This window comes from Ceratosolen solmsi, unplaced genomic scaffold (genome assembly GCF_000503995.2).
Source record: "Ceratosolen solmsi marchali unplaced genomic scaffold, CerSol_1.0 scaffold6, whole genome shotgun sequence".
Classification (NCBI taxonomy): Eukaryota; Metazoa; Arthropoda; class Insecta; order Hymenoptera; family Agaonidae; genus Ceratosolen; species Ceratosolen solmsi.
In genome coordinates this window covers 6020294-6046632 of record NW_011948414.1, presented here as the reverse complement: position 1 = coordinate 6046632, position 26339 = coordinate 6020294, and the positions used below count along the sequence as shown (strand labels likewise).

At 24.2% G+C, this 26339-nt stretch overlaps 1 protein-coding gene across 4 annotated transcripts in view; it reads right to left on the bottom strand.

The window, feature by feature from the left end:
* Window positions 1–26339, bottom strand: part of LOC105367890 (nucleolysin TIAR) — a 244346-nt gene that overhangs the window by 19969 nt on the left and 198038 nt on the right. For all 4 annotated transcript variants that reach the window (XM_011506736.1, XM_011506734.1, XM_011506735.1 and 1 more), the window contains one exon: window positions 26076–26178. In XM_011506736.1, the coding sequence (XP_011505038.1) occupies window positions 26076–26178 (103 nt within the window). The remainder of the gene's footprint in view (window positions 1–26075; window positions 26179–26339) is intronic.

Here is a 26339-nt window from a genome sequence, read left to right as displayed (position 1 = left end):
TATTATAAAAAATTAGTTTTTAAATATAATTATAATATACTACTTTTCAAATTGTTACGATTACTTATTATAAGAAACAACAAAGAATGCCAAGATCACTGAAAACATTACGAATTCTAAGAAATATAATAAATAGTTTACAAATACTCTTTTTTTTTACAGAATAATATAGCTATTTTATTTCTTTCTCATCTTATATAAATTAATGATTGTTTAGTAGACAATTTACACATATTGATGAAAATTAAATTTTACATATAATAATAGACTTTCTACTCGAATGGAATTTAATTTGTATGATTTATTGAATATTTTGCGACATTATAAATAATATACGAATTTTTATATTGTAATAATATATTTTATTAATTGAATATTTATTGTATGACCAATCAATTATATAATAAAGCTGTAAACATTCATAAATCAGTAGTTGGTGAGAAAGAAATTAGCTTAATATGTAATATGCTAACAATATAGTAAAAAAATTTACAAATACATTAGTGAAAGAGCAAAATTAAATAAAAATGGTGATAAATAAAAATTGCAACATTCGAAAAATAATAAAAATGTTCTTTAATAATAAGATAATGTGGTAATTAATGATTATGACAATGGATTCCTAATAAAAATTAATGCAGAATGAGAGTGAAGAATAGTGAAAGTGATGATAGTACATAATAACGAATTACGAAATAAATAGAATAGGAGAATACATTATGAAAAGAGTTTGAATTAAAAAAGTACTAACAGATAAATATATTCACGCGTAAATTACAAAATTGAATATAACAAAAATAGCAAAAGAAAAAAGTATGAAAAATTTTTATTTTATGTTTAGTAAGTAAAAAGATGGAAGTGATAAAAAAAAAACTTGGAATATTAAATATAATGCAATTAATTTGCTTAGTTAGTAAACTTTTTGTCTGGTATATTTTGTTTGCACTTACACACTCGTTTCTAAGCCTACCCTTTTTCACTTTTCTCTTTTCACTTTTTCTGATATTTTTCTTTCTTTCTTTTTCATCTCTTTCTCATTGCCACCAGGCATAAGTTTCTCCCTCCTGCAAAATATTTGTGTTAGTTATTTTGTCGCGTTAAAATTTAAAAACAAAAAGGTTTTATCTTTTTAACGCATTTGAAGAATTATTTTTATTGATTAAGTTTTTATCTTATTAGTTTAAAAATAAACTTAAAAGTAACACTTTACCTTAATAATATATATGAATAAGAAATTGTCTTTCCACATCGTATTGTTTTAGTATTATAAAAATGACTTTTTTTTTAAACCTATATTTTAAAAATTGTAAAATTTGTAAACCTATATTAATATATAATGTATTTTGATATTATAAAATAATATTGAATTGCAGAAATAATTTATTTACATTTATTATTGGCAAAAAGTATTTAGTAATGAATTGTGAATAAATCTTGTTGATAATCAAGTAACCACTTATCATTATACAAAACATCAAATAACATTAAAAAATAATATTTCATACACAAACAAATCTTTATTTATATTATGTAAGTATTAATGTAAAAGAATTATGCATTATTGGGCAATTTAATAAAACATTTTATTGAAGTTAATTTTATTATTTAGCTTCACACATATGGAATCTTTACGAAGTCTACGAAAAGATTGAACTTCATTATTGTGCAATCGAGTATATAGATTTTAGTAATATTTTATTAAATTAAATAGTTCATATTCAATAGAAATTGTAGCATATATTATAATGTACTTATATTAACTTTTAATTTTGATTTATTCTAATAAAACTATAATAAAATAAGAATTGTTTGTGAAATAATAAAATTTAAGGGTACTAAATCGATAAACTGTAGTAGTATTCATTATATTATTTTATTGATTAAATTTTAATCAATACTTTGTAATACCATATATTAATTAGGATTTCTATAAATATATATAATACACGCATATCATTATATTAATTGATCTTTACATTTATGCACGAAAGGGATTATTATTTACATATAAGCACAAATATATCTTAACGAGGTTATTCAATATCACTTTATTTTTCAAAAAATTAAAATAAATTATATTGATTCATTGTTTATAATTATTAGAAATATGTAATCGTGATATTTTCGTAATAGGAATAATGATATCTTTTATCTTATTCATAGAAATATCTCTAGTAGATGCAATTAGATCTGTCGAGTTTTTTTTTTTTTTTTGAATTCAGGACAATACATTTCTTCTTTCTTCGATATAAAATGTAGATAAAATTGTTTCAAGTATATACTTATATTTGTATATAAAATTTATCGAGAAGTCCATCGCTAAATCGCTTTTTTTCAATACAACAATGAACTTTCGTTCAATAATTCTTCCGTTTTTCAACTATCATTGACAAAAGTATGTGGAAGAAGGAATTCTTCATGGAATTTTAATAGTACAAATAGGTACAGAAAAACGATTTTTTTTTCGATCTCAGTACCTAGTAAAACACGCAGGACATGACGTTTTATGGGCTAAAATTATTTACTGGTAATGAGTGTGAGCTTGAAGTAGTAGTAACGTTAAGTTGTCTTTCATTTTCTTTCTTTTACGCTCATTCTCGACAGGGATATTATCAGTTCTAATAAACCAGCTGGTCGAATCGTAGGCAACTACCACAAACCTCGATGTTTTTCGTTTCTTTCTCTCTCGCTCTCTCTCTCTCTCTTTCTTTCTCTCTCTCTCTCTCTCTTTATTTTATCGTTGGTTTTTTTTTATTCTTCCTTCTCATTCTAACATCATATTGAAGAAACTATGTAACTATGTCTGTTAAAATTTCTGTGTAATCTCGGGTGTAAACTGCCTTATATTTCTTCTTCTTTAGCTTCGTTCGTTATCCTCCTTCGTTCACAAATTTACGCACACAGTCGCTTCTACTCTCTTCTTCGTTTATTTCCCTTCAGATTTTTTTTTCAGTTTTCTTTGCACTTTTTAAGCAATATACTCTTTTAACACCATTTTTTTTACGATGTTTTAAACATGTTTTAATGTTCGTTCTTTTTATTATATGTATTCTATTTAAAACGCAATTAGATCTCGTTCGCGATATTTATATTACATAATAATAGAATTTTACAACATTATTAGATGTTATAATGATCATTTAAATTTATTAATATATAATTAAATGATGCATAAATTATTTTCCAGATTTTACAGTGTTTCCGATTAAAATAAAAAAATTTTACTATTACATAATCAAAAGATACACTTGTTATTTTCGTTTATTTCATTCGTTTTAACAATCTTTATTTTTCAGATGCAGCATCCGTTCAATCGAATGTAAAGTGCTTGTACAGTCTGTCTAAAAAAAAGGGTACTCTGTACGATTATTTACAGTTAGTTTTTCAATATTTATTTCAAAGAATTCTTTAAAAGAATGTTGTTGCCCTATTATGCATGGATCGATAATCTCATGTTTTGGATATTATTGATATGCGTAACTCAAATACATTCTTTAAAATGCTTTATAGTTTCATCGATCTTTATTTTTTAATATAAATTTTATCTGTTTCTTTTTTTTTTTTTTAATATAAATTCTGCAGGAATTAAAACAAAATAAATTACAACGTAACGTAGACAAAAATATTATTTTAATGTCTATTTTACTTCTCTGTTAGGTTTGTCTTAAACATTTTATTTTAATTTAATTAAATTTATATTTCACCTCAGAGTTATATAATTATATAACTTATATAATTCATATAGATGTAAAAATTGTTAAGATGTAGAACCAGAGATAAATTTACAAATATATTAAGAAACGCAGTTTATAATAAACATTTGTTTGAATGACTTTACGACATTTGCTAATTTCTTTTTTTAGACAACATGAATTTATTCTTTTATTTGGCTAGTAAAACTTAAAGTTTATAATTATAGAATAACTATAAATTTATTAATAATGATTTCTTAGTTAATTCTTTCTTTGTCTCTACCTTTTTTTTTATATACGCGAACATATACCTTCGTGTACCAACACTATATGAACCTATTATTAAATATTTATGGCAAGTTTTTTTTTGGGAAATATATGAATCGAAAATATGATTCATATTTTTTATGTTTTTTCCATAGATTTTTATCTTTTTGTTATTATTTATTTATATAATAGCTGATAATAGTGTTTTTGAATTAGCACAATTTAGTTTGCTTAGATTTTTAGAGAAGTTTATGTATATTAATGGGGTATATTAGATATAGGATATAGAGATAAAGAGAGAGAGAGAGAGAGAGGGAGGGGGGGGGACGCGACAGACAAGTAGGAACATTGCCTGATTTATGATACAAAATCAATTCTAAGATCTATGTTTTTGTGTTTTTCTTCGTAGATCTTTATATCATACTTTCACGAGTATATTGTAAGATAATAATTATATTTAATGTAAGATTAAATTGATTTCTATAAAAAAAAAAAAAATTACATTCTGAAGCCTTTTTCTATTAATTTTCTACTTTTTCTAATAAACCAATAAAGAAAATAATATTTTATTTCGATATTATCTGGTTTTTAAACAAGCAAATATTTAGAGATAAAGAATTAAAAATATATTTCATCATTGACTAATATAATTAAATGTTTAAACTATATGTGATTACTAAACTTATCTAAAGGTCTCCAAACATTTATAGATAAAAGCTTTTAAAGATATAATGCAATCACCCACATCTAAGCTAGTAAAATGTAATTTCGAAATATAAGAATGACACATACATTTTTAACCATCACAATACATCAAATAAAATACTCCGTCATATTATTCATTACTTCATAAAGTAGTTTAATTTAAAGAGTAAGGTAATTGAAATATAAATAAAAAAATTAAATTGAAATATGAAATACAATTAACTTTGCGTTATTAAGTTTTTTAGTATAAAATTTTATATGAAAATTAATAGTTATAAAGTTCTTTATAGTTTCACTCAGATTACATATCGTGTGCCTGTAAATGCGAATTTAATTGCTTTCATATTTGTTGTAATTGCTCCTAACAATATCGTTATATGATTATTTTGGTATTAAAATATTTATTATATAACTAATTGTTGTAAATGTATACTCTTGGCTACATATTTGATAAAATTGAAATTATTTTCATTTAATGCATATATTATTTATATATTATTAAAATCATAAAATGCACGTCAGTATTTTTCTCATGAGTTTATATGTACTATTTATTATCAAGTAATTTAAATGGCTAAAAAAATTATAATAATGAAAATTGATTATAATATATATATATATATGTATATTTGTATATAGAATCTTTCGTATATTATTTTTAAATTATTTGAAGAATAAATAAATTTATAGAAAATTACTTTTATTATATTGGAGTGGATGCAAATGTAGGTAAAAAAGTCCTATAATTTTCTTTCATGTGATGTTAAATATTTATTTTATAGCATATTATATAGGCATTTTATTCATTATAGACAATTTAATCGTTCAAAAACGTTTTCTTTAAAAAATTTATTCAATTGACTTTAGATGTGAGAGAAGTAAGTATTTTTTAAAAAAATTAAAGCAAATTATCTTTAGTCATGAAAGAAATTTTAATCATACTATTAAAAGAAAATAAAAAATTCATACAATGATACACACGTACAGACACATACACATATAGTATATATATTTGCAGTTATAAAGAATTTATAAATAATTTATATTATTGTTTACATCTGTGACATGTGGCGAGTGCGTATGGTACTTGCGTATGTGCCACTTTATTTAGACGAATGCACTACGGAATTTTTATACTATATTAGCATTAATTATTAATTTTATCGAATGAAGTATATTAGTTTTTATTAATTAGTATTCTTTAATGAATTCGGTATATCTTGAGTTGGTAAATGCAATTATGTTTTTATTCTAAATTAAATATAATATATATTCTTATGATATGTAATATAGTTTTGCATTTTCAGTAATTGGGTTGAAAGCATTTTTTGGGTGAAATTTGTACAATAAATTTGTAAAACTTAGCATCTATAAATATACAACAATAAAACTTAATGGTTATTATTTAAAATAATTTTAGTTTCGGAGCTAAAGGAATATAAAAATAAATTGCAAATCCTTTGATCGAAATTTTAAAGCAATATTTTGCCGCAATCTGAAACTTAAATGAAGCTTCTTGCATTTTCTCTCTATTATTTTATTGGAGTATAAAATGAAGCAGCGCCGCAACAGTATCATATCTCAAGATCATATCGGTCTCTTTTCCCTCTATAACGTATGTGCTCACTGAAAATTTGATTATGCAGAAGCGACATTGGGCTGCGGCCATTGGCGCCACAGTCGTCGGAGAAATTCATTTGCTGGAAACTACACTAATCGAATGATACGCAAAGTTTTTACATAAATCTTTTGCCCTCATTTCAGTTGAATTAATATTCGTTGCTCGGTTGTAGGGATAGTGAAAGAAAGAATGAAACAATGAAGAAGAAAAAAATGAATGGAAAACCGTTTCGATATATTACCAATTCACTAAGATCGTTTTGAAGAGAAAATATCTGAATTTAATCCAGATATTACCATTGTCGCTTCTCTCATATTTTTCAGACTTCTGCACGAGCACAATTTCAAAAGTGTGTGGGAGTTAAATGATGGCACGACTTGGTGTTGCTGAGAACATTGCTAGTGATCAATCGAGCTTGTCGTATCCTTTCTTATATTATATATAAGCTTATATCCAGTCGCTAGCTTATATTGATTATTCAAATTGTAATATTAGATTTGCTAGCTGCATTACTTCTTTTAAATTTTTATACCATCATTCCGTTTCCATTTATTATAAGTTTACTTGTATTTTATCGATTAGTCAGATGGCAAATCAATATTATTTATTATTAGGCGTAATTTTAAATAAGCACGCTACTGTTAAGTGTAAGATGGTTATTTTTTTCTTTCATTCTTTTTTTTTTTTTTTTTTTTAATAACTTAAATATTATTGTGTATGATAATAGTGTTGGTAATTATTATGAAGAAAAAAATACCTATGGAATTTCATAAATACATTAAAATATTAAAATATAGAATTTTTATAATATATGATTTAATATTAAAATTCCGTAATTTTAAGTACATGAAAACCTGGGTAAACATTAATTGTTATATAGAATTTATTTATTGTTATCATTAATGTTATTCTAATTATATAATTAATGTTTGCAACTAACTCTCTTGTGATACTAACAATGTGTATTGATAATGGCATTTAATTACATATAAATCCATTTCAATAAAGCAACATGTGACCTATTTTAATCTAGCTTAATACGTTTAATCATATGATATAAAATTTTCTTTTGTAAAACCACTTCGATATAAAGTAATTCGATCGTTTTATCGATGATTTTAAGATCTATAAATCCGTTTTGCTGAAACTGTGATATCAATTATATGTCTTTACGACTTGTTTGAATAAGCAAAATTTTAATCTGTCATTTATTTTCATACAGCCGAACTGTGAGCTAGTTAATTTAAGAATAAATATAATATCAATATGCATTAAACAATATAATTCACAATTGAATTCACAATACGAAATACTATTGTTATTTCTATTTTGTCCTTTCACGCATTAGAATGGAATTATATTTACTACTTATAGTTTTAGTGATTATCGCTACAGCTAATCCATCAGTTCTTAGTACCTTCGAAAGATATATTCGAAATTACAAATTCTTTATTACAATGTAAACGTGCGATTGCATGTAAATTTACAAAATATACGCTATGACAGTCCGAAATTACAAAAGCTCCTTTAATCATATAATTATTTTATAATCCTACAATCATTTGCTTGACAACAACAATTATTCTTACAGTCCGATCGGAATCCTGCGGAGCTCATTTCGGATTAAATCGGCACTCCTGAGCTCCATTTATACATGATGCATGCAATCGGTTGCTCCGTAACTATCTTAACAACGCAACCAAATAACCAATATCTCAATTCACAAACAGACTCGCGCAATCCGCATTAGACCGGCGGCGTCGGCACAATTCAATTATGCAATCGGACATACAAACAAGCCACGCAGCAATCAGCTGATCCCTTTAATCTCTTATCTTCCAATCCTATGACGCTTATGACGATCTATATTTATCATTTTTATTTAATTACTAATCAATCTATGTGAGTTGATTCGAGGAAACAATAGAGTCTGAGAGGAGTCGGTCTTTGCTTTTTTTTTTTTTTTAAGTAACCGGTTGTTCAACAGAAGATAGCATTACTCATTAAGAGCGAGCTTTTGATATTTTTAAACAAATTTTCTTTTAATAAGCGGTATCATTTACGTCCGTTCAATACAGAATATTAATTGTTATAAGAAAGTATTAGATATTAAATAATTTTCAAATACTTTATAGAATATAAAGAATTTAAATAAATAAAAAGTAATTTAAAAAATATCATCTCAAACATAATATAAAACTTAAGAATCTTTATATGGAATTTTTTTTTATTACATACAATAATGAAAAAGATTTATTAAGGGGGAAGAGCTGATGAAAATGCGTTTCTTCTTGTGCTAGAATTGAAACTAGAACTTCTTATTTTCTAAATAATGTTCTTCTAGCGAAACTACAATAAAGCATTTCTTTCATAGAGTCATTCCGAAATCAATATATTATTATTAAATTACAATGTGAGGGTATGCAGGACTTTATACACCCCCGCCCCCCTCCACCGCCAAACCCACAAAACATACGCACACACGCACGCAAGAACGGGAATACACGTACGTATGTGCGCTAGCAAAGATATTTTATAAAGTAATATTAAATATTTGTATATGTATAATATTTATATAGATATATAATTATGTATATATATGTACAAGGTTGAATTAAAGGAACAGAAGGGGAAAAGGTCGTAGACTGCGAAGAGAACCATTGAAGAGATTTGAAAGTTTCAGCGAATACAACCACGATGCTAGTGAGAAGATTCTTCTGGGATTTCGATGGCACTCTGTTTGCGTTGGTAATAATGGCGAAATGAAGTCGCTAGTGAGAAAAATAAGGAAGGAAAAGGAAGGACGAACGAAGAGATGACTCGCCATTTTCACATTTCCATTGGGACAAGTTTCAAAAGGAAAAGAGACAAGTATTTTATAAGCAAAGAGAAACAAACATATAAAGAGAAAAATAGATGCGCGGAATAAGATAAAGATAATGTAAGATCGTGCCTGAACAAATGTAAGATGGATCACCAGCGGATATGTGCTGTAGAAATATAAAGAAGATTACTTTTGTACATTTTTATATCTTTTATATGAATTATATGAATTTTATTTCTTAAAAATTTCCAAGCAATCTCGTTGTCGAATTGATCAAATTATAATTATAATTAATCTAAAGAATTATAGAAAATGTAACTTTTAATATGTTTATTATTTTCAATAAGTCCTAATATTTTGCATTTTTATTATTTTAATATACATTTCATTTAATTATATTAAATATAAATCTTTGTATTAAAATATTCAACATTAAAAGACATTGAAAGGATAAGTTAAAAAAATATAATACATATTAGTATTATTAATATATTAGTAATCTGTTTAAAAGTTCAAAGAGTATATTAACTACTAAGTAAAATAATTGAACGAAATTATCAATTTTTCAAGGTACAAGTAGTTTTAGTATTAAAGTGTTTGAGAAATGGAAGCCTTAACAAACAAATTTATTAGTATACGTTATAATCTAATACAATGATTTTCAGAAATCGATTCTCATAAGATCCATAAGTAATTCTTCAAAAATATATCCGTCAAAATACTGAAATAAGACACAACTTTGAGTGAATATACACACAGAGGATTCAATGCAGTTCTAAATAAAGAAGTTGAAATAGGACGGAAAGTGTTTGACTGTCGGAAATAGAAAGAAACGAGAAAAGAAATTTTATTCCAGAAAGGTGTTAAGAAACCATTGTGTATTTCAAGTTTCAGGTTGGATCAATTGTAAATAACAAAGCTTCCAATTTTCTTCAATTCCTACGCAGCAGCTAAAGTAAAAAAAAATCACAAGGATATTCCAATCTGGGCTTATCTGCGAATGATTTAGTATCAGCTTGTCAATGTCGCTGGAGTGATGTAAAAACGAAATATTAAAAGCTTTTAAACTAATGATTCACTTGAAATTCATAAAAATAATTACAGAACTATCAATTAGTATTAGGATCATAAATTCAAATTCAGGCACAAAATATTTATAGTATATCATCTCAATTATAATTGTTTTTTTTTTTTTTTTTTTTTTTTTTCTTTTTTTTTTCTTTTTAGTGTTCAATTCCTGCCAAATAATTTAATTGTCTGTATTAATTATACAGGTAGATTGATTGACATGTATTAATCGAAACTTTTATGTATCTTTAAAATGATTGAAGTATTTATATTTTATATAGAACGTTTATACCTCAATTTAATATACAAATTTTTTTCATACGTAAATAAACAATACATTCGCATAACAATAATACAATAATATCAAATCATGTTTACCGTAATTTCTTATTGATTTATTCAACATCTATAGTCATTATGATAAATTGATAAATTGGTAATTACTATATATTTATAAAAGAAATACTGCGTGTTTTATCGAATAATGAATTGAAATGTATAAAATATTTTTAAGTTTTTATTACTGTTTTTAAACACATGTTATTTAAATTGATCTTAAATGTTGAAATACATAATAAAATACATATTAAATATATTAATGAATGGAAAGGTAATATTTGAATAAAAGCAAATCAAATATAGATTTTAATATACATACATGCACACACATAATGCAAATAAAAAAATTTTAATCATACCATATTGTACAAGTGAAATTAATGCTTTTTTGTATATTAAACTATAAAATTATATTAAAACTTATTTAAAATACGGTTATGTACATTAAAACAATTTGTATATTAAAAACAAATATTGTGATCATAGTTTTGTGGTTGTTCAATTATTAAAAATCAGTTAACGGCCTCTAAAATCATTGTTTGAAATACGAAAGTTTTATCAAATAAATAAATACTATGAAATAAAAATGTATTAAATGAACGATGTAATTAATAAATAACAATTTTTTTTCATAAGGAATATATATTTTGAAAATAGCAAATTTGATTTTGTTACTACGAAAACATTTTTAACGTTAATAAGAAATGAAAGAAATTGATGTTTGTAAGCTTTGATATTATTAATTAAAATTAATACGTAAGCTAAAATAATTAGAGCAATAAAAACTAACAAAAAATAAATATAAATATTATTACTACAATTCCGCTTTAAAAGAATAATAAACCTTATCTTTTATTAAAATATTATACATTCGAGTTAAAGAGATGTAAAATAATCCTATTTACACACGATCAATTTAGTAATGATAATAAGAATTATAGTTACGTTGAATTTATAGATTTTTCCAGGGTAAGACTTATGTATTGTAATACATAAAAACAGTATTATTTATAGGAAAAAATCGATGTAAAAATCCATGTAAGATGAATCGTGTACTATACTCTAAATTTATTTTAACTTAATATCTTATCTTTTTACATACTTACTTTCATGTAGAGTATCAAAGTTGTAAAGAAATCACAGTCATTTGAATGAGTTGTAAATATAATAAGTTCCTTACGAGATTTCTTGAGCAAATCAGTAACTCGTTATAAATTTCTTATTTTAGTTGCTTAATTACTAGGAGATTAGAGAACTTTTCTTATATAAAAATTTCTTTGAAATTCATGTAATTGCCATTATTATTATAGAAGTTACAATGGCTAATAAAAGTATTACATGCGTACCAAAACATTGCATGTGTATAATCACGTGAAATAAGTAAAAATTTAGCATGTAATGATATTGAAATAACAAAACACTAAGAGAGTTCCATTAAGGAAGCTGTGGGTTTCTTTCGCGGTTGTGATTCGTGACTAGGATTATATTATTTTTATGTCGCTTTCGGCGACCCGACATGAGATCCAACATGTGCCATATCTGCTGATGCATACAGTATGCCTTATACGTTCTTTTTCCATTATCCTCAATTGATCTTTTAGTGATATAGAGAGAGCTTACAATAAGTAATAAAAAAGTATTAATACTAGCAATGCTGGCTAAAGAACTTTACGAGACGCAAAATTAAATGTAAATTAAATTGTTGATAGTAGTGTTATATATATATATATAAACACACACACACACACACACACACACACACACACACACACACACACACATATATATTGTAGTTGTCACTGTAAGGTTGAAATTATTCACAAATATGATAATTTTGTTTAATAATTCATCTATTCGGTAATAAGTTGAAATTCAAGTTCCATTTTACAATATAAAGCGAAAACTTATGGAGCAGGATATTATTTAATACAATAAAAAATTAAGTATCAAAATAGCAAGAATTTATTTATTCTATTAGCATTCATAGTGAATAAGATAAACAATTAAAAAGGTAAAGGGGAAGTGAGTGAGAAAGATAGATAGATAGATAGATAGATAGATAGATAGATAGAGAGAGAGAGAGAGAGAGAGAGAGAGAGAGAGAGAGTTGATTTCGTTTGTGTTTTGTTGTTGCTCATGCTTGGTTTAATTTTTGAATTCTATTTTTGATTGGATGCCCATATCACAACAGCCTGTAGCATTACTCTTTCATTTATCTCTTTCGCAATTGTATTTGTTCTAGACTATTTTCAATTTCTTTTTACCTTGTGCTCTCTTTGCTATACCGGTTCTCGTTTCTCATATTTTTATTCTTAATTTATAAAAGCTTGGTTTTTTTTCTATACTGTCAGTTTCAATAATTGAAATGTAATATTTATAATTTATGATTTAAATTTTATAATTTCTATTCGTTTTAAAATGTTATGAAATTAATTTTAGATATTCTTTAATTAAAATAAGTTCATTGTTTTTAAAGGATATGTAGTTGATGAGTAACGTCATACCAATCAGCGTCATATATATATATATATATATATATATATATATATATAAATATATAAAGTTACTCAAAAGTATATTTTTTATTTAATTATTAAAAAGTCGAAAGAAATATAAATGGTAGAAGTAAGTAGTCTTCAACATAACTTTCCCTAAACAAATTTTCTTAGAACTATATAATGAGTATTATCTTTTTATTAAATTTAAATTCGAGGATAAATAAATAGGAAAAATCAAGCGTGATGGTGCTTACTTCCGGGTGCATTTATATATTTTATATCAAGATTTGTAATTGTATTTGCTACGCTATTATTTATTTTTATTTAATTTCCTGAAAATATATGACTATTTGTATTCATTGGATCTCTTTATACAGGAAGCACCAATAGATTTCAATAATCACGGGCAAAGTGTACAATAAATTGGTCAAAATTTGTGTTTACAATGGAAACAAATTCATTTCCTTTAACAAATGATTGTAGAATTTCGATTAAGGTATTGTATTATTATTAACTCGCTGGAATCAGTTTAGTATATATTTCTGAATAATATTACTTGTAATTTAACTATACAAATAATAACATCAAAAAATAAAATTGAGTTTATGATTATTTTAGTAAAATTAAACACACTGTTTAAGAAGAATAGAAATGATATTGTTAAACAATATTAAGTCCTTTAATATTAACGTATAACAATCGAGTTTATACAGAATAATAATACTATATATATATATATATATATATATACATAATAATAATTAATACCTTTTATAATGCAAGATAATATAAATTTGTATGTCATTAAAGTCAACGGTTTTTAATTTTATTAATTAAACTTAACGTAACTACACAAAGCATTTATTTTTACCGTCGAATTAATTTAATTAATTTATATAAAATTGACTTGACATTGGTTATTATCAAGTTATTTATCATCGTTTACTATAACGAATGTTATTTTTATAATATCATGAAATTATATTTCCTTTGAAATTATATATATATATATATATATATATATATATCATTTTTTATAATAATTTAAGAAAAAAGAAATAATTCTATATTGAATTTACAGAATACTATTTACAAATATATAATATCTAAATGAAATATTTCTATCATATTTTTAAGATATTTAATTTTGAAGAGAATCATAACCTATTAAATATTAATATTTGTATTTGTCAAATATTCCAAATACTAAAGAATGTTAATGAATTAATAATTTTTATGCTCTTCGTTTTATAAGATCATTTTAATAAAAATATTCCCAATGGAAATTCCCATTTTTCAAACTACATTAATAAAATTGAAATAATTAAGACATACTGTTCCTTCAAACACCCTCCAATTCTCGTTTTCTTCAAACGTATTTTTCAAACAATTCTCCTAAAGCTAGTTTGTCAATAATTTAAATAAATAATACGGATTGTCTAATTTTCTAATATTTCTAATATTTCTAATTAATTACTTTCATTTATATATAAGAATTGGCACAAAATAAAATATACTAATTTAATGATCATTTTCAAATTTCAAATTGTCGTTAATTTGTAGCTCCATTGGTAATTTCCTTTTGTTGCCAATAATCATGAAACAGTGTTGAATAATGTACATAATAATTTATATTAATTAACGTAGTTCATTATCAAATATTTTTATCTTTTATGATATCGTTTGATATTATTTTATTATTTAAATCTAATGCTTCGATCTGTCCATATAATTCATTATATATGTTTATAAATATAATTTATGAATATTACATGTAGAAATTGAACGAACTGGACTTTTAATAAGGAAATTAATAATAATAAATAATTGTCTGTTTAATGCACTAGTTCATAGTAAAGTTTTGGAATTTTTGAATAATGAAAAACATGTATAGAATATAAATTTTCAACAAAGTCGGCTGCGTAATTTAATCCGAATAAATACGCAATACTAATATTTATAATATCATTTCCAAAATAAATGTTAATAATGTAATATATTATAAAAAGTATCCATTAAACTTTATGAAACTTTATGAATTAATAAATGCTTAAAAATTTTTGTGATTAAATTAATTATATTAGTATAAAAATATATTAAATCCTGTAAAGTATCCGTCAGAACACATAAAAATGAATCACATTGTAAACCTCCAATATAACCTTCTCTACGTGTAATTAATAACCTAGTAAAATAAAAAATTCAAGTTCAATTTTAATTAATTATAATATGAATAAATAAACGCAATTTCTTAGCATACTTTGATATTTTATGTTAAAGTACAAAATTAATTTATTTGTAAAATTAAAGATTCAAATTGATAATGAACAATCCTATTTATGTTGGAAATATTTTATAATATTTACGGTAATTTTAAATACTATTCATTTTAATATTTTTTTTTTTTTTTTTTTTTTTTTTTAAATATTCCATTAACTTTTATTATAAATAACGATAAAAATAGTTGTGTTTTCAATGATATATTTATTGATCGTAAAAATAATTAATAATAAAGATGCCATTATTATACATTATTAAACTCTCTTAATCTAAAATAAAACAATTATTGAAGCTAAAAATGAAAGTATAATTTAAATTTTATTAATTTATATGTCGTTTCAAGCTTATGCAATGTACTTGCTTTTGACGTCGGTAATTTAACAGAATTAATTTAATGTTAATATCGTAGTATTTATTATTAATTGTATTTATCTTTAATTATTAATAGATTAATATTTTAATATATAATTATTAAATACATGTAATTAGAAGAAAATAAATTATAATAGTTTAAAATCCAGTTAGTCATTTTCAAATGTAAGAATTTATTTAGTGCCTGTACATAGAAAAATGTCAAAATTTAAAAATCAGGACTTTCTATAAATATTTATATATTATTTGTAGTATTGGATAAGTTTGAAGGTATTCATTATATAATCAGGTCACGTGCTACGCTCAATCAACAGTATGATATAGCTACTTGTGCATAAAGTTGTTAATCTAAATATTTTTAGAGTCTAGAAATTTATTGAGCGAATAAAAAAACGTACAAAGCCCTACTAGACAATTAATCTATTTCTGGTTATTAATTTTCACTAAATTTTAAAATTATAAAAGATATCAGGGTAATATATTTTTATACTACTATCGTTAATATATTCATATATTAATGTAAATAATTTATGCATATATCGTATTAACGCATTATTATTCATGATTGAAATTTTCAATTTCAAATCGCGATTTTCATTTTTTACTAGTATTTAAGAGTTGACGATATAGAAGAAAATCAATATTCTAATCCTTAATATTTGAATTGGATTTGATTCTATTGACTTTTGTTATGAATGGAGTTTTGTTATTAAGAATTTTATCAAACACCGAAATTTCGTAAATGTAGAGGTTAATGTACTTCTCCCATCCTTATATTCTTTTTCATCTTCTTGCTATGTGTGAAGCAAAAATTGGAAGGGTGGAATTTCGAATAGTACGAGTCTCGAACGGGCTCCACAAATTTGTGAGTTGAGGCAGAAAGGTAAACTGATCCTCGAAAGGATACTCCGGGGGTACACCAGGCCATATATAAAAGTGACAGGATAAAATGTGTGCAGCGGTCAATACAAAGAAAGATTAAATTAAAATTCGAGAATTGGAGGTAGAAAGCTAAACGAGAAATCGCAGTTCGTAGCTATTTTTGTTACTGAACATAGGACTGTTTCATCCATTTGTTTTATTCATCGTTGTTAAGTCACGCTTTTAGGAATGTGACATTGAAATAAATCTTAATAGTTCTTTGCGTAGTCGTGTGTAGAATCTATGTGTAGACGTAATAAAATAATGTTTTTATTGATAATCTTTAAAATTTAATTATATTTGTAGTGGTTCAATTTATATTTCAAATTCATTGAATCACTAAGTACGAATGAATTCTTATTAAAAATTGTAATCTGTATTATAAAAAGTATATCTATAATAAAAAAACAACAATAAATATTGAAAATTTCTTCCTGATATTATTAGCAACTAGATGATTAGATATAATTAAAATTAGTAATTAGTTATTTTATACCTTGATATTTTTTTTTTCCAAACTAATTCGTAATAATTATAATTTTTTTCAATGGTATACCTTACGATTTTACCTACAAAATATTATTTAAGTAAAAGAAGTAGCGAACAAACCCAAAATAGGTAAGGACTAAGTACATTGTATACCATGATATAGGATGTATACTAAAAGGGAAATAATGTTAGAGTTATTAAAAGCGAGAGTGTTACGAGAGTTGGAAGCAACGGGAGAGGGATATATATATATATATAGAGAGAGAGAGATGAATAGATAGATAGATAGAGACGAGAAGAGGGAGGTAGAGGGATCGCTCATTTTAGTAAAAGGGAAGTAAGTTATATTTAGACCGATACGACCAAACACTGATCTTAACTAAGGCTTTGTTTGAAATATCATGTGTACAAAGTGTTATTTTGTGTTGAGTAAAAATAACAAAAAATTGGTTTCCTGTATAATCAATGAACATGTATTGTACGTTAAGAATTCTTATACCAACCAAGATCAAAGTTCTAATATCATCTGCACAATATTTTATATTTTAATCATTTAGAAATATAATTAATATTTACTTCAAAATGTATAATACAGCTTATCATATCAAAAGATTATAACATGTAATTTCCATAGAAACAATGGGATGAAGAAAAAAAACAAAGTGGTATAAACAAATTAATATATATTCATATTAATAATTAATTAAAATAATGGATTAATAATAATAATAATAATAATAATAATAATAATAATAATAATAATAATAATAATAATAATAATAATAATAAAAAGAAGTTTTTATTGTCTTAAATTTTATTTTGTTTTCATACGAGAAAATATGATTAAATTAAAAATAACTTTAAAGAATTAATGAAATTACTTAGAAATTAAAAATTTGTCTAGTTTATTTATTTGTTTTATTTGTATGTATTTATTTATTTATTTATTCTATTGTATATTTGTATTACTATATCCATAAATATATGCTACGCCGATCATTTGCATACCAGTGCAAATTATTTTTTCCTGCTCTAGATAAGGCTGTCATCTGCCTATGATAATAAAAAAACTAATGGATAAATTATATTGATTAAATTTTTCATTACAATTCAAATTGCATTATATCATTATAATTTACATATATATATATATATATATATATATATATATTTGTATTTATAGTAGTATATTAATAGAGGACTTTTTTTTTTATTAATTTTTATTTTATACTATTTAGATATTTTTGTTTCATACCAATTAAAACCAATTATATAATAATAATGTATAAATTGTTTATTATCCTCCGTTCTTTGTATATAAAAAATATTAAATAAACTACATAAAGGTTTTATTCGTTCATTACTTTCATGAAACATTCGATAAGATATTGAAAGATACTTGCAGGATCTACATGAACACAAGATAATTATAATTTTACACCTCATAATATTAATGAAAAATATAGTTCTATAAGCTGAAAAAAGTTTTAATTACAATTATCTTTACATAAATATATATACACACAACTGCAATATAATGTAAAATAATTAAAAGAGATTTTTTTAATTTAATCATTTTAATACATTTAATTCTCTACTTGACGGAATATTCATTAAAATATTTGAGCGGTAAAATATCATTTAAATACAATTTTAATACTTTAACAGATTATCCTATTTATTTATCATTTAAATGACTTATTATAGTATGTCAGTCTATTACGGGATCTAATCACTAATTTTTGTTTGTTTTAATCGATGATTCAATAATATATTCTCAAAGTTTCCCAAAAGTAAAGTATTTTTTCGGTTTTAAGGAAAAGTGCCGAGAAAAAAGAAACCATAACGCAAACTTCTAATAATTTACATTTTTAAAACTCTTTGTTTCGAAATTTCATTTTTTATCACATTTTTTAGAATAGAAAATTTGTTTGACAAACTCGTTAATTTCAATATGTTTGTGTTATAAACTAAAGTTATACTAAAGTATAATTCAAATGAAAACATAAAAAAATTTGAGTTACAATTGAACAAAAATGATTTGATAATAATTTTTCTACAATTTTCATATTATTATTATTATAAATAATAAAATTTTTAATAAAGTTACGAGATAATTTTGTTTATAAACTGTATAAAATAAAATATATAACTGTCTAAAATATATAATGTGTTTACGCAGAATTTAACATTATATTACGATTCACATTTTGTGATGCTGGATCAATCTGATCTGAACTTCGACAATATTTTGAAGATATATGAAATAAAGAGTGAGAAAAGAATATATGAAATCCGTCTTCAAAAAAACCGATAGAGTGTAAAAGTAGACTAAGTTGAATATGACGAAGAAAGTCATAAAGCAATGTACAAAAAATACAAAGAAAATTGTTGGCAATGTTCTCCAAAGAAGTACTATGAAAATTTTCGAAAGACCGCCAATGGAGATACTGTCCACTTTTCTTTCCTTTGACATACCAAAAAACACTTTTCACCATCTTTAAATCGATTCTGCCTGACCGCACTCTAACTTTGGCTACTTGCAGTTTTCTGTTCGAGATGCGTTATCATAGGAGTGAGCTTTACTGAAGTGAAAACTCTTGAACTGAATTTAATAAAAACGAAAAGTTAAACCATTCTATTTCTGTTCGTTAAGGTTTTTCAAAAAATTTGCCTTTAAATTGCTATGAAGATGTAAATGACTGATGTCACTTGTCTTATCAACTTTTTTAAAATTTTGTTGAAGAACTTTTGAATGATATATTTTTCGTTAAAGGCACGAATTAATTTTCGAATATTTTTTCATTCAAGGTAACTCTTTATTCTATTTTCAAGATAATACATCTATTAAATAATGTGTAAGTTAAATATAATATATATTTGTGTAATATATATATATATATATATATATATATTTGTAATGCACGTTAATCGAAAAGAGGATTATTAATTATTTAAATCCATTATAAAAATTTTTGTAAAATTCTATTGTTTATTGTTATTCAAAGGAAATAAAATGAGATTATTAGCATCTTTGACAATAAATCATATATCTTTTTTAATTAAATTGATTATCTTCTTATAATATGATATTATTATAGTAATAAACTGTTATATAAAATTTAAAATAAAAAAAAAATGTTCGTATTTTTTACTTCGGTATTTTTCAAAAAAATTGCATCTACTCAATCACAATATTTATAAATATCAACTGATTTTTTCTGCTAATTAATTTTTATTTTTATTTTACATTATTCTTGTTCATATCTCTATGTTAAAATACTAGTTCTTGTATTATTATCTTATAAATTAACTTAGACCACCAACATTTTCCAACAATTTTTAAGAATTTCTGCTTTTCTTGTTTTTAAATTTAAAATAGATCAATATTCTTGACAAAAAAGGAGAATGATTTCATCTTGATACCGGTAACATTGAGATAGAGCAAGCGAGTGAGAGAAATCGTAAAAGGAAGAAGGTATAATTCACGTGGGTGATGTAAAAAAGTCCGGTCGAGACAAGACGGAGACTCCAAGGGAAAACTTTGGGAAAGCTCTACGGCCTTAGGAAGTTAAAGGTGGGAGAAACTATGGTTGCTGCTATATTGGTTGCAGGTCTTTAGAAAAATTGAGTTGCATAAAATATTATGCCCCCACTGTGGAAATCTTGGAGACGACTCGCTGTCGTTTCCCTCTTTGAAAGCCTCTTTTGCCTTTCTTCTTATTATGTTATGCAACTGTTCAGTGCTTTTCTTTTGTATGGAATGATTCAACCTGCGTCACATGGGGCTGACGTAATCTAGTTTGAATTTCAAATATTCTGTTGTGCTTTCTTTTCTGGAAAATGTGTTGAAAAGACTGATCAATGAATATTACCATGATAGCTTCATTTGATTGGTATTAATAAATAATATTATTTGATATTGATAATTAGTTATGCCTTTTAAAATGAAAAGATATCTAAAAGTTTTATTTTAGCAATTTTTATAAAAATTTCTTTAATTGATTATACCTTTGTACAGTTTTGTTTTTAGTATATTTCTTATTTTTAAATTATTATCATAAATTTGCTATAAAATGTCTAATAATAGTTACTTAATAATTTTTTCGTATGAATTATAAAATTTAAAATGGATATTATTTGATATTTTTGAAGTATATAGTATTAGCAATAATACTTAATGAATAATTTCATAAAATAAAGAAAATTTTTATAACTGTGATATTCATAATAGATTTTTTTATTATATAAGGGTAATAAATATAACTTATAATAAATAAATATGAAATAAATTAAATAGTATTCTGTTGTATAGATATGTTGATGTTCATGCACGTTAAATAATTCAATATAATTATAAGATAAAATAATATATTATTAATTGATATGGATTGCATATGATACATTTTGTACTTTTAATTTTTTATTTAATAGAAATCGTTTGAATCAATAACCATATTTACAACCATAAATTTGGAAGATATTTTAATTTTGTTAAATTAATATCAGATGTACATAAATGATAATAAAAATAATATTTAATAATATTAAAGAATCATACATAAATATAAAAATAGTTATTTATAACACACGGGCACGAACGCGCGCGCGCGCGCGCGCACACACACACACACACACACACACACACACGATAGTTTTTATATTAGATGGCTTAAGGGGTATTATTTTTATTTCATTAATTTAATAATTTTTCGTCTGTTTTTTCTTAAATATTGAAATACCTAGAGTGAAAATAATTCAATTCAAATTGAACAGCTATTTTTTTAAATATTTCAAAACACAAATATAAAAGAAATTAGACATTTAATAGAATACGAAATTTCGAAATTTTCCATTGGAAAATCCTTATGATTATGCAGCTACTTAAAATTCTGCTTCACTTATATTCCAGCGCTTGGCAATTAATTAGCGATTACAGATAAAGTTTCTATTGAACTTGGCTAGTGTGGCGAACTGTTCAACAAAGCATGTTAATAAAATTTTGGACATTAATTAAAAGAGGACAGAATGTGAGAGATAGAGAGTGAGAGAGGAAAAGTGAGTGACGGAAGAAGAGAGGGAGAGAGAAATGGAGAGATTAAGAGAATGGCAGATGCTAAATCACATGCAAGTTTCGATTTGAAGTGAGTAAAATTGAAGGGAAAAAACAAAAACTAAATTGGTTTATGCAAATGTGACGGTACATTCACTACTACGAAACTCTGATAGAGACTTTTCAAATTCTTTTCTTTATCTCTCTCTCTCTCTCTCTCTCTCTCTCTCTCTCTCTCTCCCTCTCTCTATCTATCTCTCTCTCTCTCTCTCTATCTCTCTCTGGTTTTTAACCTTCCTTTTTTATACATTATCTCTATCTTGAACAATGTCTGCACTTTACAACTTTCGGTTTAATTTTTTCTTTTTGACCTTGTCATTTAGTTTTCTTTTGGAAATCTTACATTTTATCGTTAATCCATAAGTTCTTGAATAACAAAAATTTTTAATTATATAAACCATTTATCATAGTAGTATTGTGGATAAAATTTTTACATTCTGAATTAAAGCATAGTTTTATAAAAAATAAATGTCGAAAAATAAATTTTTTGATAAAAATTTGTATTGTCATTTTGTATAATAATATTTGATTAAGAAAATATTATTTTCTTGATAATTGATTGCTTTCAAAGATCTATATACAAAAATAATGAATATACAAATCGAAAATTATAAGAAATGTAGTGTATAAATTTAACCAAATAAAATTATTTGTTAAAAATATTGTTTTTACCTAGTATTTGTATATTTATTTTTTAAAAATTCCCAATTTATAAGGATAAAAAAATGTACAAGATTGGTAATTATTTATCTTATACAAATAAACTTTTGTTATAAAAAATTGTTTTTAATTTTCTTTACTTTTAAATTTTATAAGAATATAATGATGAGAATGTTTATATTTTCTAATATTTATATATAAATACCGATTTTTATTGTGTTTTTCTAACTTATACAATATATTGTTCATTATTTTCTGTATAAAGTAATTTTCAATTAATTTTGTACATATGATTCTATATTATTAAAAAATAGAATTACTTTGAAAATCGCTCAACGGCCAAAAGATAAATGTATAAATATGATTAAATGTATCTCCAAATTATAAAAGTAATGTAAATTAAAATCTATAGTAAATGTTATTAATTATAAATATTATTTATAATTTAACCACAATTTTGTTCTCTTTATTATTTCTTTAAAAAAATTTTTAATTACATTGTTTAATATGAATTTTTCTCTGAATTTCTTTTTACCTTACTCCTAGAAATTCGCAGTTTAAGTTTACGACAATTGAAAAAATTCAGAACATTTGCAACGAATACTAATTAAAGACTTACAGACTGAAATTAACTGAAGGATGTCTAAGAAATCTACCGAGGGTGCACTAAAGAGCCGCTTATGATAATATAATAATACTCTCTTTTCTCTTCATACTCACAGTTTCGGATTCTTTTTTTCTTTTAGTTTGTTTTAGTCAACGATCGAATCTATTTCTAAGCTTATTATACATTACTATAAATGTAATATGAATTACATTGAATTTATGCTTACATTATGACTTTTTCTGTATTGTAGATACTTTTATTATCTTTAATTGTATGAGCATAAAATGGGACTGTACTTTCGTGAATTTAAAATTACTTAGGTTATTATTTAAGTTTATTAACATTTAAAGTACATTGATTTTTTGTAAGTTTAATCAGTGGAAGGAAGTACGTTAATTTTTAATGAAAGAATGTAAATAAATTTTATTCTATAAAATAATATAATTTTTTTTAATTATAATTTTATAATTTATGCATAAAACGGTAAGTGTGTAGGCATTACTTTATTTAATAAATTCAATATGTATATAAGAATTGATGCATTTAGAATTATTCGTAACTGTGGATAAATAGTTTCTGCATTTAATAGAATGACTGTAATACCGGTTATGAATATGAAAAATTAGAATATCGACATTTGAAATTTTATTGTTCTTATAACATGCATGAATACAGATTAATTCTTATTTTTTTATTAAACAAATCCGGAGTACATTTGCCAAATTCATTAAATGAAATGTTTGATAAAATTAACATTAAGAATTTAGTTGTCTTTCTGAATAAAAAGTAAATTAGGTTGAACCGTGAATTGGGCATAGATTAATAGATCGTATTTTTTCAATATATATAACGAAGGAATAATATATAGCAATAATAATAATAATATTAATAATAATAATAACAATGCCGTGTATAATACAATCGCAATATACTTTAAATTATAGTTGCTCTGATAATTTTTTAGCTAATAAATGTAGTAAACTAAAAATTTGACATCCTCTTTTCCATGATTGAAATAAAAGTATTATAATATTTATAGAAATTATTCCTGCGTACATCCAAGCTAATCTCATTACTCATTGAATTTAACTACAATATTCAGTTAACATTGATCAAAGAAGTTTGAGCAGATAAGGCAGTGCCAGAACTTAGATGGGTGACTCTTCGCGTACCTTCACCACAAGTTCGTCATAAACCTAAATTCGGATCCGACGTGACATGCGATTCGTATACAAGTGGAGCAGGGATGGAGGAGGAATTAAGGCGGCAATGTAGGAAAAGAGACGATCATCTACGCCAATCGTGTACAATAGAAGGGATATGTCACGTTGCGTTTTTATACACACATGCATGCATAAATTTACATTTTTTTTTTAAAATAAATTTTGTTATCTTTATAGACTTTCTCCGTTACTTTATTTAATATTTGCCATAGAGATATTTCGTATACAAATTAGGATATTTATTTCTTTTTCAATTTGAAATGCACATTATTGTAATTTAGCTTATCTATAGAAATGTAGAAGAATCAACCTCTCAAGGAATTACTACAGTTTTTCGAATTTTTATGGTATGTTTGTTTGTATCATTTTGTATAATGTCTTTGTAAATTTATGTTAATCGTAAAATCACAAGACAAAATCTGTAATACAAGTTTCAAAAATCTTATCGAAAAGACAAAAAAATTATACATAAAATAATAGACATTTTATTTTCAAATTATTCTATCGTTTGCGTTGTTATATTTATTGATACGAATGAAATGATCATTACGAAATATATTTGTTATTCAAATTTTTAAACTTACACGTCCTATTCTATCTTTACTCGGTATTCATTAAATTTGAATAAAACATTTCTGTAGTTTGTAGTTCATCATGGTAATGCAATTTCGGAACAAGAATATTATTGTTTTAATTAAATTCTTACATAAGGAATATCTTTGGCTTATAAATCTAATTTATTTAGATAATTTTCATGTCGAAAGTTCAAATAAATTTTGAAAAAGACATATAAATCCGCTTCAGCTATTAATATCCGTCTAATTTTAATAATTGTATAAATCACTGGTGTCATTTATTTTAACTTTAATAACCAATTGTTTTTATGATATTTTTCTCGTTAATACGGCCTTATTTTTTTGCGATAGAAATTTATCTATACGAATAAATTTAAAGTATTTATTCAAATTTTTACGAGCTTTATATTATTTATTTTATCTGATGCTTCATGAACTTGGCGTAATATTATAAAAATATTATTCACAAAAATTTATTTATCATTTTATTCGGTTAAATATTGTTGGCATTTAACTTGTGTTACTCTGACAATTAATTCTCTTGCATTTTATTAAAAATATTCTATGAATAACATTATTTGCCAGTTATACGAGTCTTTACAGATATCGTGGACATATAATTTATAATCGTGAGTTCTCTACTTCATAATTCTGAAAAGAAAAAATATCATTTTTCAAACGTAAATTCTGCATCTCTGAAAAAAGCATTATGGCCGACGGGCGCGAATCACTTTTACAAAGCTATTAATACTAAATCAAAATAAAGTTCAATGAGCAATAACGAAGAGGTTGTAGACTTAGCAAAAGTTGAGCTCACTTACCTTCCGATTTGGGTGCCGGTGGCTTGCGAGTTGCCCAATTGGTACGGATGCTTCTACTACCGAGCCACTGACCATTCATGGCACCGATAGCGCTCTCCGCTTCCTGAAAACACAACAATAAAGGATAATCTTTGCTTATGATACTTATAATCAGAATTACGATAACAATTACAACAACAATAATAATAATAATAATAATAATAATAATAATAATAATAATAATAATAATAATAATAATAATAATAATAATAATAATAATAATAA